Below are 14,847 nucleotides of genomic sequence, written 5' to 3' on the forward strand. Positions count from 1 at the left end.
GCTCTGAGAGATCTACAGCCTCCCCGTGCTCCGGGGGAGACCGGCCTTAACACCGACTCTCTGTCCCACTCCAGACTCTTGTCTCCTGCTACTGGAGGTTGAAACTCTGTAGGTACACGTTTGTGTGTGTGTGAGTGTGTTTGGGTGTGTGGGGGGGGGGAGCTTCAACCACTATGTCCTGGTTTAGGTTATCAGTGTGCTGTTAGCACATTCTTTTTAATTGCATTTTAATAATCCCTGTCAGGAGATCATAAGGCATTCTAGGTATCTAATGTTAATTGCATACAATTGATTTGTATCTATTTTTAAGCAGGTAGTTCAATGCAACAGATTGCAAGGACCTCGATAAGAGCCCTTAAATCGGACGTCATTCGTAATATTAGTCATACGTGCTTTGCGATTTTAAAGCTGAACCAGGTTAGATGCACTCTGCAGGTAACACTCATTAATCAAGAACTGCCATTGGACAGGTTAACATAATTTATTCTACAACCCCTGCTCTCCATAACAGGGAAATTCAGCTGACCAAAGACAATTTTACAGTCTCCTATTTTGCCAGATATTAGGGTTATTGTTGGTGCGTTGTCAGTTGTAGCTGCTGAACCCTGAGGTTGCAAAGTTCCTCATTGCAGAATGAAGTAACACAAAAGAGAGGGAACTGACAAATGAGCTCTTAACTCAATGTCTCATTCATTATACCGTTTTGTAACCATATCAATTGCTCTTTTTTGCAGGGTGGGTAATGGTGTTGATGGAGTACGTGTGCTCTGAATGTGTGTATTTTTATGCACGCGTGCGTATGTGTCTGTGTGCGAATGAGGTTCTGCGTTTGCCTATGTGTGTGTGTCTTTGAACAAAATAAAGAGAAAGAAAGAGATGGAGAGAGCGAGAGAGTGTGTGTGTGTGTGTGTGTGTGCATAAGTTTTGCCTGTCTTATCCCTCCAGCTGTCAATCTTCCTTCCACTTGACATGCAAGTGTTATGTTTATCTCCCTGCAAAAGAAAAGCTCCCTTTCAGCTATTTACCCTACGATGTCCATCTCAGATGGCCCTCCGCGGCTAGGATGAGCTTCAAACCGCTTTCTACCTACTTGTGGACCACCCCCCCCCCGCAGCCTCAGCAGGAGACTGTCTCTTTCTTCAAGCCTCCAGATCTGTATGTCGGCCTTGCTGACAGCTCGCATGGCCCCCAGCCTAAAGCCTACGAAGGTCATCGAATTCTTGGCTGAAAATTAAATAAAGAAAATCCCCTCCCCTTAGAGAGCGAGAGCGGGACTTTGAAGTCGCTCTCCAGTTCATCGAGCCGGCAATCCCAGAGCCTGCTCCGTGCCTCAGCCCCGGCAGCGAAGGAGCAGGATGATCTTGGGAGAGTGTGTTGGGTTGAGGTTTATTTATTGCTATTCCAATTTATCTCCCGCAGGATCGCAAACGCAGTCCCATCGGTCATTCGCGGGGCTGTCGAGATCAGATCCCCGGCTGGAATTGATTGAGCACTTGCGTCGCCACCCGGCTCTGCTCTCGATTTCCAGCGGGGGCCTCTCCTTCAGGCTACAGCTGGCTCCGTCGGCGATTCGCCCCCAAGCGTCCGCCACTTGCCTCAAAACATCCCCCATCCTGAGGTTTCGCTGTTGACAATATAGAAATAAGACTCTGGCTGGTTGTCTCGCGGTCCGGGTTGGATTCCCATTCTCTATACCTCTGCTGAACGGGTGATTTCTTTTTGGTTTTCTTCTTTTACCCGCGATGAGAATCGCTCTCCCTGACGGAGGAGGCTGCTGGTTAAGGGTGAAAGATCGACTGCAGATATCATCTCTCTCCATCAGGGAAGCCTGGATCAAGAGCCCCCATGTTGATGAAGGGGCCTTCTCCTGTTGCTTTTTCCCCACTGCTGGGAGAGCGATATATACCTCTATATATATATATATATAGATTTATTTATTCTCACTATACATCATGGTTGGCTTAAAAAGGTAATCCTACTGTATGCAGCCACTGCCTTGGATTTAATCCTTTGGGCTGGTATTTGCATTTGGGAGAATGTGACTGTATATGCTGTTAAGACACTTGATTTATGTGGTTTGGTGCTCGGTTAGACCACATGAGTGACACACACACACACACACACACACACACACACACACACACACACACACACACACACACACACACACACACACACACACACACACACACACACACACACACACACACACACACACACACACACACACACACACACATGAGAGGCCTGGCTCTAGCTCCAGCACTCTCTCCCTCATCTTTCAGCGCAGTCTTTTCATTTCCAGCTTCTCTTGTCGAGGCATAACAGTTCTGCAAGAGATGAGATCCTGGATGCTTGGCTACCTGAGGCCTCACCGTGCAGGCCATCACGCTCAGCTGGCGTTTTCTTGTTTCGCCTTCACTCTTTTCCCTCTCCGTGATGTCATCATCCAGCAGCTAACTTTACCCCTGCAGTTGTCCCTCATTAGCTGCACGCAATCCTTCCCCCGATCCATCTTGGCCTGTCAGAGTCAGATGTGTGCTTATCCCCCTCCTCCACGTTCATATAATTGCCGTTCCTTATCAGGCTGTCTATTTGAGTTCATATTCCCTTTCAAGTGGGGGCTTTTCCCTGTTCCTCTTCAAACACGCCCCTCCGCGTGCGGCTCAGTGTGATGAAGCGCTTGCCTTCTTCGGCGTGTCAAATTCCCTCTGATCCTCAGCCATCATGTTCAGCTTTTCTAGCTGGCTTTTCCTTTTTTCTGGCTGTTTCTCTTCTCAGCGCTGCGCTCCGTAAACATTTCCCAGGAGCCAGACGGGGGGGGGGGGGGGGGGGACAACTCCCAGGTGAATTCAACGTCTGCCAAAAAGACTTGTGGGGTTGAGAAGATCTCAGTTTCACTTTTCATGGAGTTTGCCCTTTTGTCTTAAGGAGGCCTATGTGTATTCCTTTACCATCAGGTAATCATCAGATGACCTTGTGTATTCAGTCTGCCATATCATCATAATCACATCTGTTAATATTTGAATAATGGGAAGAAAGGGTGTTCAGGCAAAAGTAAAATCCCATCATGCATTGGTCTGAAGTGTGTGTGTGTGTGTGTGTGTGTGTGTCTTAGACTACATGGGGAAAACTGCTTAGGCAATATCCACAGGCACATGCCTTGCAAAACTGTATTTGGTAATTTAACTAACCAGCGAAAACATTGGCAGAGAGATGACTAACACATGCATGAAACAAAATGCTCTCCGCAGACTCTTGAGGTACTAGAAGTGGATTCACCAAGAGCCAAATAACGTGTCATCAATTTTCAGCTGCCACATGTAAAACAAGGACTATGTCTATATTTCTCCCCCAAAAACCTACTAGAATCATTCAATTAGTACTGAGGGAGTTCATTAATTCACTATAGGAAGGTTTCATAGCACTTTAGAGGAAAACACAGGGCTTATGGGTAATTAATCTCTCCTCACTTTATAGCTTTTCGCTGTTTCCCTTTTTATGTCTCTCCCTCTTACCATTGAAGTAAGAAGCAGAGAAGCCACTAATTAAAATTACAAAGTGTAATTTCTCCTAAGTAAATCAATAGAGCCTCCAGAGAAGGATGCTCTGGCACCCTCACACACATCCTCCTCCCCCTCCCACACACACGCACACACACACACCCCAACACACAAACACACACACATGCGCGCCAAGCTTTCTGCGCTCCCCAGAAAGCTAGCAGGTTGCATAAATTAAGAGGCTGGAGTAAAGGGGGCCAAATAGGCCAGCACAGGAAGACATTTGAAAAGTTGTTCATTGATTGGATTTCGTATTATCTCTGTTCATTGTCTGAAGAAAAAATACTAAACAAGATAAATATTTGGCTGTACTGGCACACTGACTTAACACGTGGTTGGATAAATGTTGCCCTTTGGAAATAAAGACAAAGCCAAGAAAGGGCAATAATAACCTTGATGACGGCCGCAAAACTAAAAATTACATTTTCACACATGCGGTTCAACACAAGCAATATAGAGCTTTTCTCAGTCCCAGTGTGGAAGCTACTTTCCTTATGATGTATTCTCTCCTCATTGTCAGATTAAAACCCCCAACTGCAACAACAACAGAACAAAGCCAGCCGTAATGTTCACACTCCAAGTACACAAACGGCACTCTTGTGTATACGAGGCTTATGCACGATGTGTGCTGAAAAGAGTCGCTACTCTCAAAAAGAAAAGATTATCATAAAAAGAATAATAATAATCACTGATGACAAAAGGCATGGGTGGGATTGGGTGGATGCTCTTTTAAATCGACAGAGTGTGCGAGAGAGAGAAAGAGACGGAGACGGAGACAGGGACAGAGAGACAGATAGAGAGAGGCCGAAGTCAATTGAAAGGCTTTCTGCAAAGGGGTGCGTCTATCCAGGGATGTCATTTCATGTTTACACAGAAGCTTACAGGCAGTGCAGACACTGCACCGCGAGAGGCGGCCGACTGACCCGTGTCAGTTATAACACTACTCCGGGTCTACTGTGGGGAACATCTCTAAAGAGAATTGTATCTTCCTATTGTGAGAAGGAAATTGTGATTTTTTCGGCTTCCTCCCTCCTGTCTCTTAATCCCATGCTGACAACCACAGCGCAGTGGGATGAGGTCTGATAGCAAGAGAACCCTCTATTATTTGTGGCGGATCAATGTTCCATGGTGTGAGCTTCCAAACACACCTTCTTTTTTTGTGTCTGTTTTTCTAAGGCCGCTGAGGCGTCCGCTCCGCGTGATATCTTAATATTCTCAAAGACTCCTTTCCCCTTCACCGATGCGGCAACTTTGACAGCTGAAAGATGTCGCACTCATCCAAGCATAGCTTTTACAGCACTCGGGTTGTTAGGAGACACACACACGCACTGCAACAACTTTTACCCTTCACACCTGGAGCATGTAAGAGCATATCACAGAGAATGTATATCAATTACCTTTTGTCCTTAAATGACCTTAAGTATCGGGAAAAAAAAATGACCTATGAACAGGACTGAACGAGGCAGATTGATGGCGCTCTCTGGAAGCGGCTAAGTGTTCTCCTGGCCTTTAATAGGCCAACTGAATGTAACAGATCAGATGATAGGAACAACTCGGGATTTCATTTGTTTTTCAGAGTTTTGTATGCCTCTGAATGTTATATTTTTTCAGTTAAGAATACATTACATAAAAGAAAAATGGATGTACCGTAGATCGCAAGCACATTCGATTTGCATTCATTGAACTCAGAGACAAACAGACGTTTACAATAGGCTCGCTCAATGGAACGGATGATCAACCGGCTAACTTCCACGTAATGATGACTTTCTTATGTTCTCGTCTCATTATCCCCGGCGCATCTTCTCCTCGCTTGCTTCTTTGATATGGCGAGATAAATCAACTGGTCTAATCTATTGGGCCACCGGCATTTCTATATTGTTGAGGCCAGCCTCTGAATTTAAAACTACTTTAATGTTCTTAGGGAATGATATGTGTGCGTACATTCTTGAAACAGTCCTGCCTGCCTGTCTGGAATATGAAATATACAAGAGGGCGAGTGCAGCAGTGATGCGTTGGAGAGAAAGGGGGTCCGTCTGACTGGGTTATTCCTACAACAGTTGGCAAGAACAGACTGGCGTGCATCTCTATTGCCAATTCCAGACATTACCATCTACCGGTTAACAGTGGAAGGAGGGGAGCAGAGGAGGATGGAGGTTTAAGCATGTTTGAATAAGCGTTAGAGAGCCATACTACAACTTGGTGGTTTCAAATAATCATTCAGAAAGTGTCTCAATGTCAGTTGTTACTTTTTTTGGGTTCCTAGTTATTCAGAGTCTTATTCCGAACCCGGGAGCATGTTCCCAAAATGAAAACACATCGGTTTGGCTATGTTTGGCGCGTTGTCTTCACAGTGAAAATCATACTGGGGTGAAGTGTGTTGTGTTGGTGATGACAGCTGGAGAACAATAACTAGGCTGTCTCCTAGCGATTCTGTCTGAGGCTCCTCTGGCCAGGTAGCATGTATCGATCCGAGTGCTCACCCGAGCGGGCCCTCTCCCACGGAGATGTCAGGAGGTGTCAGAGAGCATAACATCTGCATCCATGTTCACGCAAGTAGAAGCTGTCCAAGCTCCGTTGTCTCGGATGCAGTCGCAAAATCATAACCGACCAATCGGGGAACTGTTTGCTTCCACGTGGTGGTTGCCAGTGGTGGTTGCCAGTAAAACCTTTTGGAGCCGTTCTATAGTGATATCATGTAACATGAAACTTTCCTCTCCGACCATAGATTACATACATACACCATCAGTTTGACTTGATAATAGCCCATTATGTGAATAATTGACACATTTAGTAATATGATCTCAAGTACATTTAGATTGTATTTAAATCTTTCATTTCCCTATGCGTCCTTGAAATCCCCTGCCGGAGCAGGCGTGTGATTCAGATGTTCACAGAGCGTGGAGCAGATCAGAGTCTGCTCTTTGGCCTCCACACAGCACTGAGGCTCACCGTCTCTCCTTTTAGGAGGCTGCCATTACCCGACGGAGTAACCAAGGCGGGCAGACTGTTTAAATAACCCTCCTCGAGCAGTTCGATGCAGTGGCATCCCATCGCAGAGTAGCAGATGCTCCTCCGCTTGGTTTGACTGTGTGTGCTTTCAAAGTGTGATTTGCCTTTGGACCCTTTGGAAATCCTCCCCACGCAGCTCATGGCTTGGCGCCACAAATCTTTGTCAATTTTCCAGTCACTGCAACCCTCGGCCATTTCTAAGCAGCAGCACGTTGCTAAGTCCATCTATTTTTTATTTTCTTATTTTTTTTGATAGATGGACCTAGAAACCTGATGTAAACAGAATACTTTTTTTGCAATTTGCCAATACAGTGCCAGAGATTTTTGTGAAAACTTGCTTTGTGGGAGTCAGTAAGTAGAGCAACTTATACTGTCCTGCTACCGACCCCCCCCCACCCCCGCTCCCCCTACCCCCTGTTCTAAACACGCGCTGCTTTTCTTTGATGTGGCATTTGAAATGTTTCCACGCAAAATAATTCTCCCTTTGGCTTGGAAATGTCAACTATTATGCAGAGGATTGCCTCTTGTCTGGGAGAAGCTGTGCCATACCCAAAGCCTCTTGGAATCAAGCTGGAGATTGCCGTGTTCTGGTGTTTCTTCCCGTGGCTTATTCATACACCCAAACCAATTATTTAAAAAGCTAATTCTCGGAACACTCTCACGTTGAAATAACTCTTTAGTATTCCCACACGGACAATCACGCGTCTGTTTATGCAATCTATAGGCATCGTATGGTTGTCTGACGATAGTGTTGTCCACTCCAGAATAGAGTTGGAGAGTGGCTTCAGGAGAGAAGATCGTCTCGCTGTGTGCTCACCCTTGACAGCTCTGACATAAATCATGACTGCAAGGAAGGACCGTAAAAAATAAAAAAAGCCAACACTGAGGTGGACCATACAGCGAACATCTACGCATAGGTAATTCCTGGGCGCAGTGTGTGCTCCAAGTATGTTCCCCTATCCCTGGGTAATTTCCATGACACGATGGATGACATGTTTCTGAATACATTCAAGAGCAAGGTGGAAACTAGCTTAGAATTTTAGAAAGAACTTCAACTGGGATTTTTTTTTGCTGTGGTTATGACGTTATCATAATAATAATAATAATAATAGTGTAGAGACCAAAGTAATTGATTCATAATTGCAACTTTATCATCGAGTCTTCTGTCTCTACGTGATAATGATTCTGTTGCCTTGTACAAAGCCGGTCCCGACTTTGACGTTGCAATCCTCATACGAATTGAGATCTTTGCAGGCTTTTTTTTGTTAGGGTCAGATTTAGATTTAAATCAGATCATTTTAATTTAATCGCCCTTTCTTCCTTCTTGAACCTCAACACCTAACCAAGACGACATTCAAATCAAACGATGTGCTTGTTAACTTTTTAACACAGCACCTAGCAACCACAGCGAGTAATTAGGCTTGGTTCTTCAAGTTCAGACCCACCGATCACTGCATCAAGGAGCTTTTATTTAAGAAGGAATTATACTTACTGATATTCTGATAAAGCCAATCACATATACGTGCATGTAGACAATATTGGATTAAGGTATAAAAGATGGTGTCAATTCACAGGGATTAAAAAATAAAGAAATTCATAGATACAGACGTACATCTATATATACACACACACAAATATATCCCCATATTGACCATTATCTAGGATAGGACACACACACACACACACACACACACACACACACACACACACACACACACACACACACACACACACACACACACACACACACACACACACACACACACACACACACACACACACACACACACACGGAAATATATCCCTAAATTGACCATTACCCAGTATTTTCTCAGTTTGGACACATTTCAACCAAAATATCACTTTCAATTCACTCGTCATCTAACAACCCTGACCGACATGTCACAACTGACAGCATTTTCAGCGGAAAATAAGTAGGCTGCGTATAGTTAACTGCAGCGCAGACACGAATGCGTAGCGGTGCCAGTCCTGCAGAGACCCAAGATGGCGTGCAAAGGGCCAAGGAGATCCGTCCCCCGGGCCACCAATTACAGACCTCTGAACCTCTCGGCTTATTGAAAGCTTGAAAAAAGTGATAAAGACGAAACATCTGGCTGACGAGATAGCGTAGTCATTTAGAAAAACGTCATGAAGTAGGATATTTCTTTTTTTCTATTTTGGTTGGAATATATTAGAGGTGGAAGACAAAAACACATTAATTTAAAAGTAACAAGGTTTTGGGATTTAGTTTGGTTCACGTGAAGCCCTGATAAAGGCGCTCTTTCAATAGCGCTGGTGATAAATGACCGGGCTGCCTTGTTAGAGGGAGAGACAAAGTAGGCTAGGAGGAACAGTTAAATACCTTTGTGAGAGGTTGCTTTTCCAGCAGATGAAAGCGGGTGAGCGAGCTGGCTTCTCCCCGCCATAGAAGGTAACCAGACGTGTCATCATTAATTAAAAAGGGGGCGGACTTGCATTGCGTTTGATCTAACTTATAGCAATACATTTGAATTGCTTCACATTTCAAAAGGGACTAAATGGTGGCTTTTAAGTTTCATAAATAACTTGAATGACCAATATATGTAGGCCTACAGGTTGTAATTTAACTTACCTTACTCCAACTCTCCCAGTTGTTTAGGACAGCGTGTGGGCTGACTTCTGTGATATTTAAAGCTGAATTTTCCGGAGAAAAGGAAGGGAGCACGCGCGCTCCGGATTGCCCCTAGGCGGTGCTTGCTTCCGCCAGGTTGTGTAGTTTGCTTACGCGAACTGATTCCGTTAGCGATCGAGCGAAGGGCGGCTCTCCGACCCCAACCGCGTCCAGCAGTCCAGCCGCAAAGTGAGGGCTGCAGCAGGTCACTTTAGCCAAAGGGGTCAACATGAGAAGCTCTTTCAGATCTTGGATAGACTCTTAAACAGAGTAGTCCTATCTTTAAGCAAACATTTGCGTATAGTGGCGAAGTTACACCTCTTCCGGTAGAGCCCATGGGACCAATGAGATCGAAAATTATGAATGGGTTTCAATGGAGAGAAAATAATTATTTTCTGGTCCCAGTCTTTATATGGCCTGGATTACGCATATGTTGTTTGCGGATTTAAATGATAATCTTTCATGCAAAAAATCTAAACATGTTCGTGAAGAAGTTTGATAATGTTAGGTTCAGTGTGAGGCCGCTTTGTGAACTACAGCTCTTCGCTGCTCTCGACGCAAATGATATACGTCACCACACCTGACCCGCACTTGGAAGTTGGAACTCCGGTACAGCCATGGCGATCTCTCTGCTCCACTTCAGCGCTTTTTTCCAAGGGGAGGATAAGAGCATCGTAAGATCATTATAAGTCGGGGCATGTAGAGAGTTTCAGTTATGTCGATGGGGAGATTATTGGTCTTGTCCACGCCAGTCGCAGGGAGCGTGACGACACGAGACGTGTAGTCTTTCTCATGATTGTGTTTTCTCTACAGCTTTTAACTGCACAATTGCACAATAAACGGTCAAACTCGTGAAATGAAACTTATCATTTAAATCCACAAACAACATATGTATAATGCAGGGCATATAAGGACTGGGACCAGAAAATAATTACTTTCTCTCCATTTGAAACCCATTCATATTTTCTCTTCTCATGGGTCCCATGGGCTCGACCGGAAGGGGCATGTCTTCTCCACTATTGCAGATGACCTGTACACGTAAAATACTTAATCTATTCATTTTGTTTGGCATGTTATCTGTGTTAATGAGTCAAAACATCGGATGTGAACTATAAGAGAGATCACGCCATATTACATCATGACTCGATTTTCAGTAGGCCTACTTTATTGAGATATTTGGTTCCGCACAGATGTCCTAATCCTGACTCGTGCTCGATGGATTATACAACATTACATCAAATTAGATCAGATGATTTATATCATATTAGATGATAGACATTAGAATATATTACATTAGATTGGATAAGAAGTCCATCTTCCCATTGACTTTGAACCTGTTCCCCTCACACGTTCTCTGTGCTCTTGGCTCTGATTGTTGTAGCATTGGAGCGTAACCAAATGCCCATACCTGCTGACAGAGGTGGACCGGGGCAGAAAGACAGGAGGGGAACCAGTCCTTTGGTTGCTTTATTAAAACCCCTGACAGCTAAATCAAGCTTAAGGCTATACCCCGCTCCACCAGTACAGTCTTGTGGCATAATGTACTGTGTTGGGTCTTGCATGGACTCGCTGTCCTTTCCAGTTGCATAAATCACCCCTGAATCACTGCACACTCTGAATTCTGCCACTTATATAACAATGATATATTTTGATGATAAGTTGCTTGTATGCAGTTGGAAGAACCAGAACTTGTTGATGTGAATTTAGACTTTCCCTCGTCAGAAATCCCTGGAGTGACTTTTCTTAGCTTATAAGAAAGACCACAACTACGAATGTCTCTCTTGAGAGAGAGTGCGAGCAGGAGAGAGGACAGAGTGAAAGAAAAAGAGAAACCACAGCCAGCATTGACCTTGCCCATTTTAAACTTTGAAACGTCACATTATCTGGAAGGCACTTCGCTGTTTTATGGTCTGCTCAGAAAAGTTACGAAGGGTAAATATTGAAAGCACCTACAAACGCAACCGACGGAGCAGACACAGTGATACAAAGACAGAGCTGATAAAGGCATGGGATATGCTATAATAGGCCAGAGAAAAATAGTTTTTTAACTATGAAGGGCTGAGCGGAAGAGAGCGCTTTGTGAGTCAAGCCAGGTTTTGTATTGATGTCCCGTATTGAACGGCCCTGGGCAAAAAAATAAATATATATTTGGTCTTGGGTCGATGCAGGCTTGCTGACCCTGGAGCAACTATGGATAAAAAAATAACTAGAGTATTCTAAGTGTATGCAAAACAGCAGCACATAGTGTATTTAAAAATGGATTCTCACACAATATGCAGCCCCCACAAATGCGGCCGGTCACACAGTTCCACAAAATACCCATGTTGTAGAAACTACACACAAATAGACAAAACAAAAGGACAAACACACATGCACACATTTATACACACACAGAAACACACATGCATACACACACAAACACAGACACATGGCTTTAGTTTGATACGATAGATTAAACGGAGGGCTAGGTCAGCGGAACAAATACAAATAGCATTATTGAGGTTGTGTGTGTGTGTGTGTGTGTGTGTGTGTGTGTGTGTGTGTGTGTGTGTGTGTGTGTGTGTGAGTCGGCGTGTGTGTGGGACTTTGGGTCTCTTTATATACAAATGTGCATGTGTGTGTATTTGTATATGCATGCTTAGATATGTGTGTGTTTTGTTGGGTATGTATGTGTATTTGTGTGTATGTCGTATCTGTGTGCCTTTGTCTCTCTGTACGAATGTGTGTGTGTGTGTGTAAGTGTGTTTTTATGTCTTTGGGTCTGTGTGGTGGGGGGGGGTAATTTATTCATGTGTTTTTGTGTATTTATAACTGGGTTTCGCTGTAAGTGTAAATGTATGCGTGTGTGTTTTTGAACATATGTTGGTCTGTGTGTGTGTGTCTGTGTGTGTGTGTGTGTGTGTGTGTGTGTGTGTGTGTGTGTGTGTATACATGCATGCATCCATGCATGCATGTGTGTGTGTAAGATATACTGTATATAGAGAGAGAGGATAGAGTACCTGTGAATCCCATTCCCACCGGTAACACTAATTCTGTAAGCGGCGCTCCTAACCCAGTTAGGGATCATGGAGTACAAAATGGTGACACTGCATCACAGTCAACTGAGCGTGTGGTGCCTGTGTCGCTATTTTTCAACTAAAAGCTATTTCCTCATTAGCTTTTATTGAGCCTTCAATCAATCAATGCATTTACTTTCACACTGTTCCATTAAAAATCGCTCACTCTCTCACACACACAAACGTCATGCACATTCATTCAATGGGAGCTTGGTGGGGCGATTGGATTTATTTTCTATTGGTTGTTAGACGTGGGATGAAGTGCTCCCTATTCAATTTGTTTTTCTTCAATTCAAAAGGGTGAAAACAGCTCCACAAGTGAAAAGCCATTTCAAGTAAAACTTTTGTGTATATGTCCTCTAATGTGATATCTCATCAAGAGCCCCGCTTGAGGTCCCATCACTGTGAACGGCTAGGCCCTTGCCTGTCAGCTGCAGCCATCATCCTCCCCCCAGCACTGCCACACAGGGCAGGGCAGCAGACCTACCACACAGCGAGAGAGGATGGGCCGTCGCTCCACAAACAGAAAAACTCAAACAAGAATACTACTCTTACCTCAGGAAATCCATGGATCTTATATTGAAATTGAATCCCCCCCAACTAGGCTAAGTCTGTTACTGCTCAGAAAGACATTTCTAATAATTTCGGGTGGGCTATAATATCATGCAGGTAATAGATAAAAGGTGTATGTGTATATATATATATATATATATATTAAACTATATAATATAATATATAATCAGTATCTCTCCATTGCATTGGATACAAGGGGCTCTCACTCCAACTCTTTATTACGCCTGAACACACACACACACACACACACACACACACACACGCGCGCGCTCGCGCAAACACTCACACACAAATACAAACACACACAAACACACACACTAGTGCGCAGGTAGCCTATCACGTCCCTCCAGGAGGTGGACCAGTGTCCAGTACTTGGCAGATCTCCTTTTCCATCTAATTACAACAACAACACCACCAACAACAACATATACAACCGCAAACAGCCACAGTCAGACAAAGATATGGCTTGTGGTAGGTGACAGTGTGCAGAATGACAATCATCACAAGAGATGTACAGATGTGTTCAAACTATAGCAGTTGGGGGACAATATAACAACTTACCTTGAAATCCAAAGAGGAAAGCAAAGCCGGGGATCCAAATCGTGTGTATCCAGAAGTGATGCATGACGCCCGTTTATCAAGTCCAAAATCGCCTTCTGGGTAACGACAGCAGCTGTCTTCCAAACGAGTCGATGGTCCAAATCTTGATCACGCAGAAAAAAAGGTTGTAGGCTACTCTGGAGCTGAAGCGCTTAGGCGGAATAGTTCAGAGCTTACAACCGATGTTGGTGCGCACCACACAAGTGCCGGGCTGCCCAACACGGATTGAGCTCTGTGTGTGTGTGTGTGTGTGTGTGTGTGTGTGTGTGTGTGTGTGTGTGTGTGTGTGTGTGTGTGTGTGTGTGTGTGTGTGTGTGTGTGTGTGTGTGTGGTGTGTGCTCTCTCTCTCTCTCTCTCTCTCTCTCTCTCTCTCTCTCTCTCTCTCTCTCTCTCTCTCTCTCTCTCTCTCTCTCTCTCTCTCTCTCTCTCTCTCTCTCTCTCTCTCTCTCTCTCTCTCTTTTTCTGTCTAACTCACACGTACAGACTTCTCAATCTCTCTCTCTCTCTCTCGCTCTCTTTCTAACTGCCACGTACACACTTCTCAATCTCTCTCTCTCTCTCTCTCTCTCTCTCTCTCTCTCTCTCTCTCTCTCTCTCTCTCTCTCTCTCTCTCTCTCTCTCTCTCTCTCTCTCTCTCTCTCTCTCTCTCTCTCTCTCTCTCTCGCTTTCCTCCTCCTCGCTTTCTGCCTTTCTCTCTATCTCTCTCATCCTATATCGGGAACCCTCTTCCTGGCCGATTAGTTTTAGCTTGGACAACAGTGCCCCCTAGAGCGTCAATTTAAAATGCATCGTCTACACCTTTTCTAGCAGAGTCCAGGTCGGATTTCTGTTTCCTACCTGTCCCCTCAACGGATCATCTTGTCCGATGAGTTTGTTGGGAGTCAACATCATGTTCGATTCGGCATTTCTTCATTGCGTTTTTCATACTTGCTGCATTTGATTCGATACGTATGCACATTTAAATCTGAATGCAGGATCGGATTAGGAAAATCCATCCATATGCCAGCCGCTCTGTAGATCTTTCCTGTGGATCTGGACACCACTGTTGTCTGTCTCTATGTCTCTTTTACAATTTGCACACTGATATAATCTAAACCAGGCTCTCTATCACAAAAACAAGTGAATTAAGCCTGTGAGGCAACATTTATCGCATAACCTAAAAAACAATTGAACCTTAAGCTGGACATTTATGGGCCTAAATATATTTTCATTGAAGGGAATATCATCATTATTTTTATTTCATTTTAATTTTAAAAGACATTGGCCTTTTGTGACCCTCTTAATTCCAATTCGTGTCTGACGGCGTTTTGGCAAGCGTTGTAAAAGTCAGCCACATCAGCAGATAATGTCTCCTGCTATGTCTTGACTTTCCACTGCTTTGTTTCCAAAACAACGT

The 14,847-nt window shown here is 44.2% G+C and overlaps 1 protein-coding gene across 1 annotated transcript in view; it reads right to left on the reverse strand.

Annotated features, from left to right (window-relative positions):
* Positions 1-13,881, reverse strand: part of lsamp (limbic system associated membrane protein) — a 394,190-nt gene extending 380,309 nt beyond the window's left edge. The window contains exon 1 of the mRNA XM_060074330.1: positions 13,413-13,881. Coding sequence (XP_059930313.1) covers positions 13,413-13,476 — 64 coding nt within the window. The 5' untranslated portion in view covers positions 13,477-13,881. The remainder of the gene's footprint in view (positions 1-13,412) is intronic.
* Positions 13,882-14,847: the final 966 nt, after the last annotated feature.

Source organism: Gadus macrocephalus, chromosome 16, assembly GCF_031168955.1.
Source record: "Gadus macrocephalus chromosome 16, ASM3116895v1".
In the NCBI taxonomy this organism is placed as follows: Eukaryota; Metazoa; Chordata; class Actinopteri; order Gadiformes; family Gadidae; genus Gadus; species Gadus macrocephalus.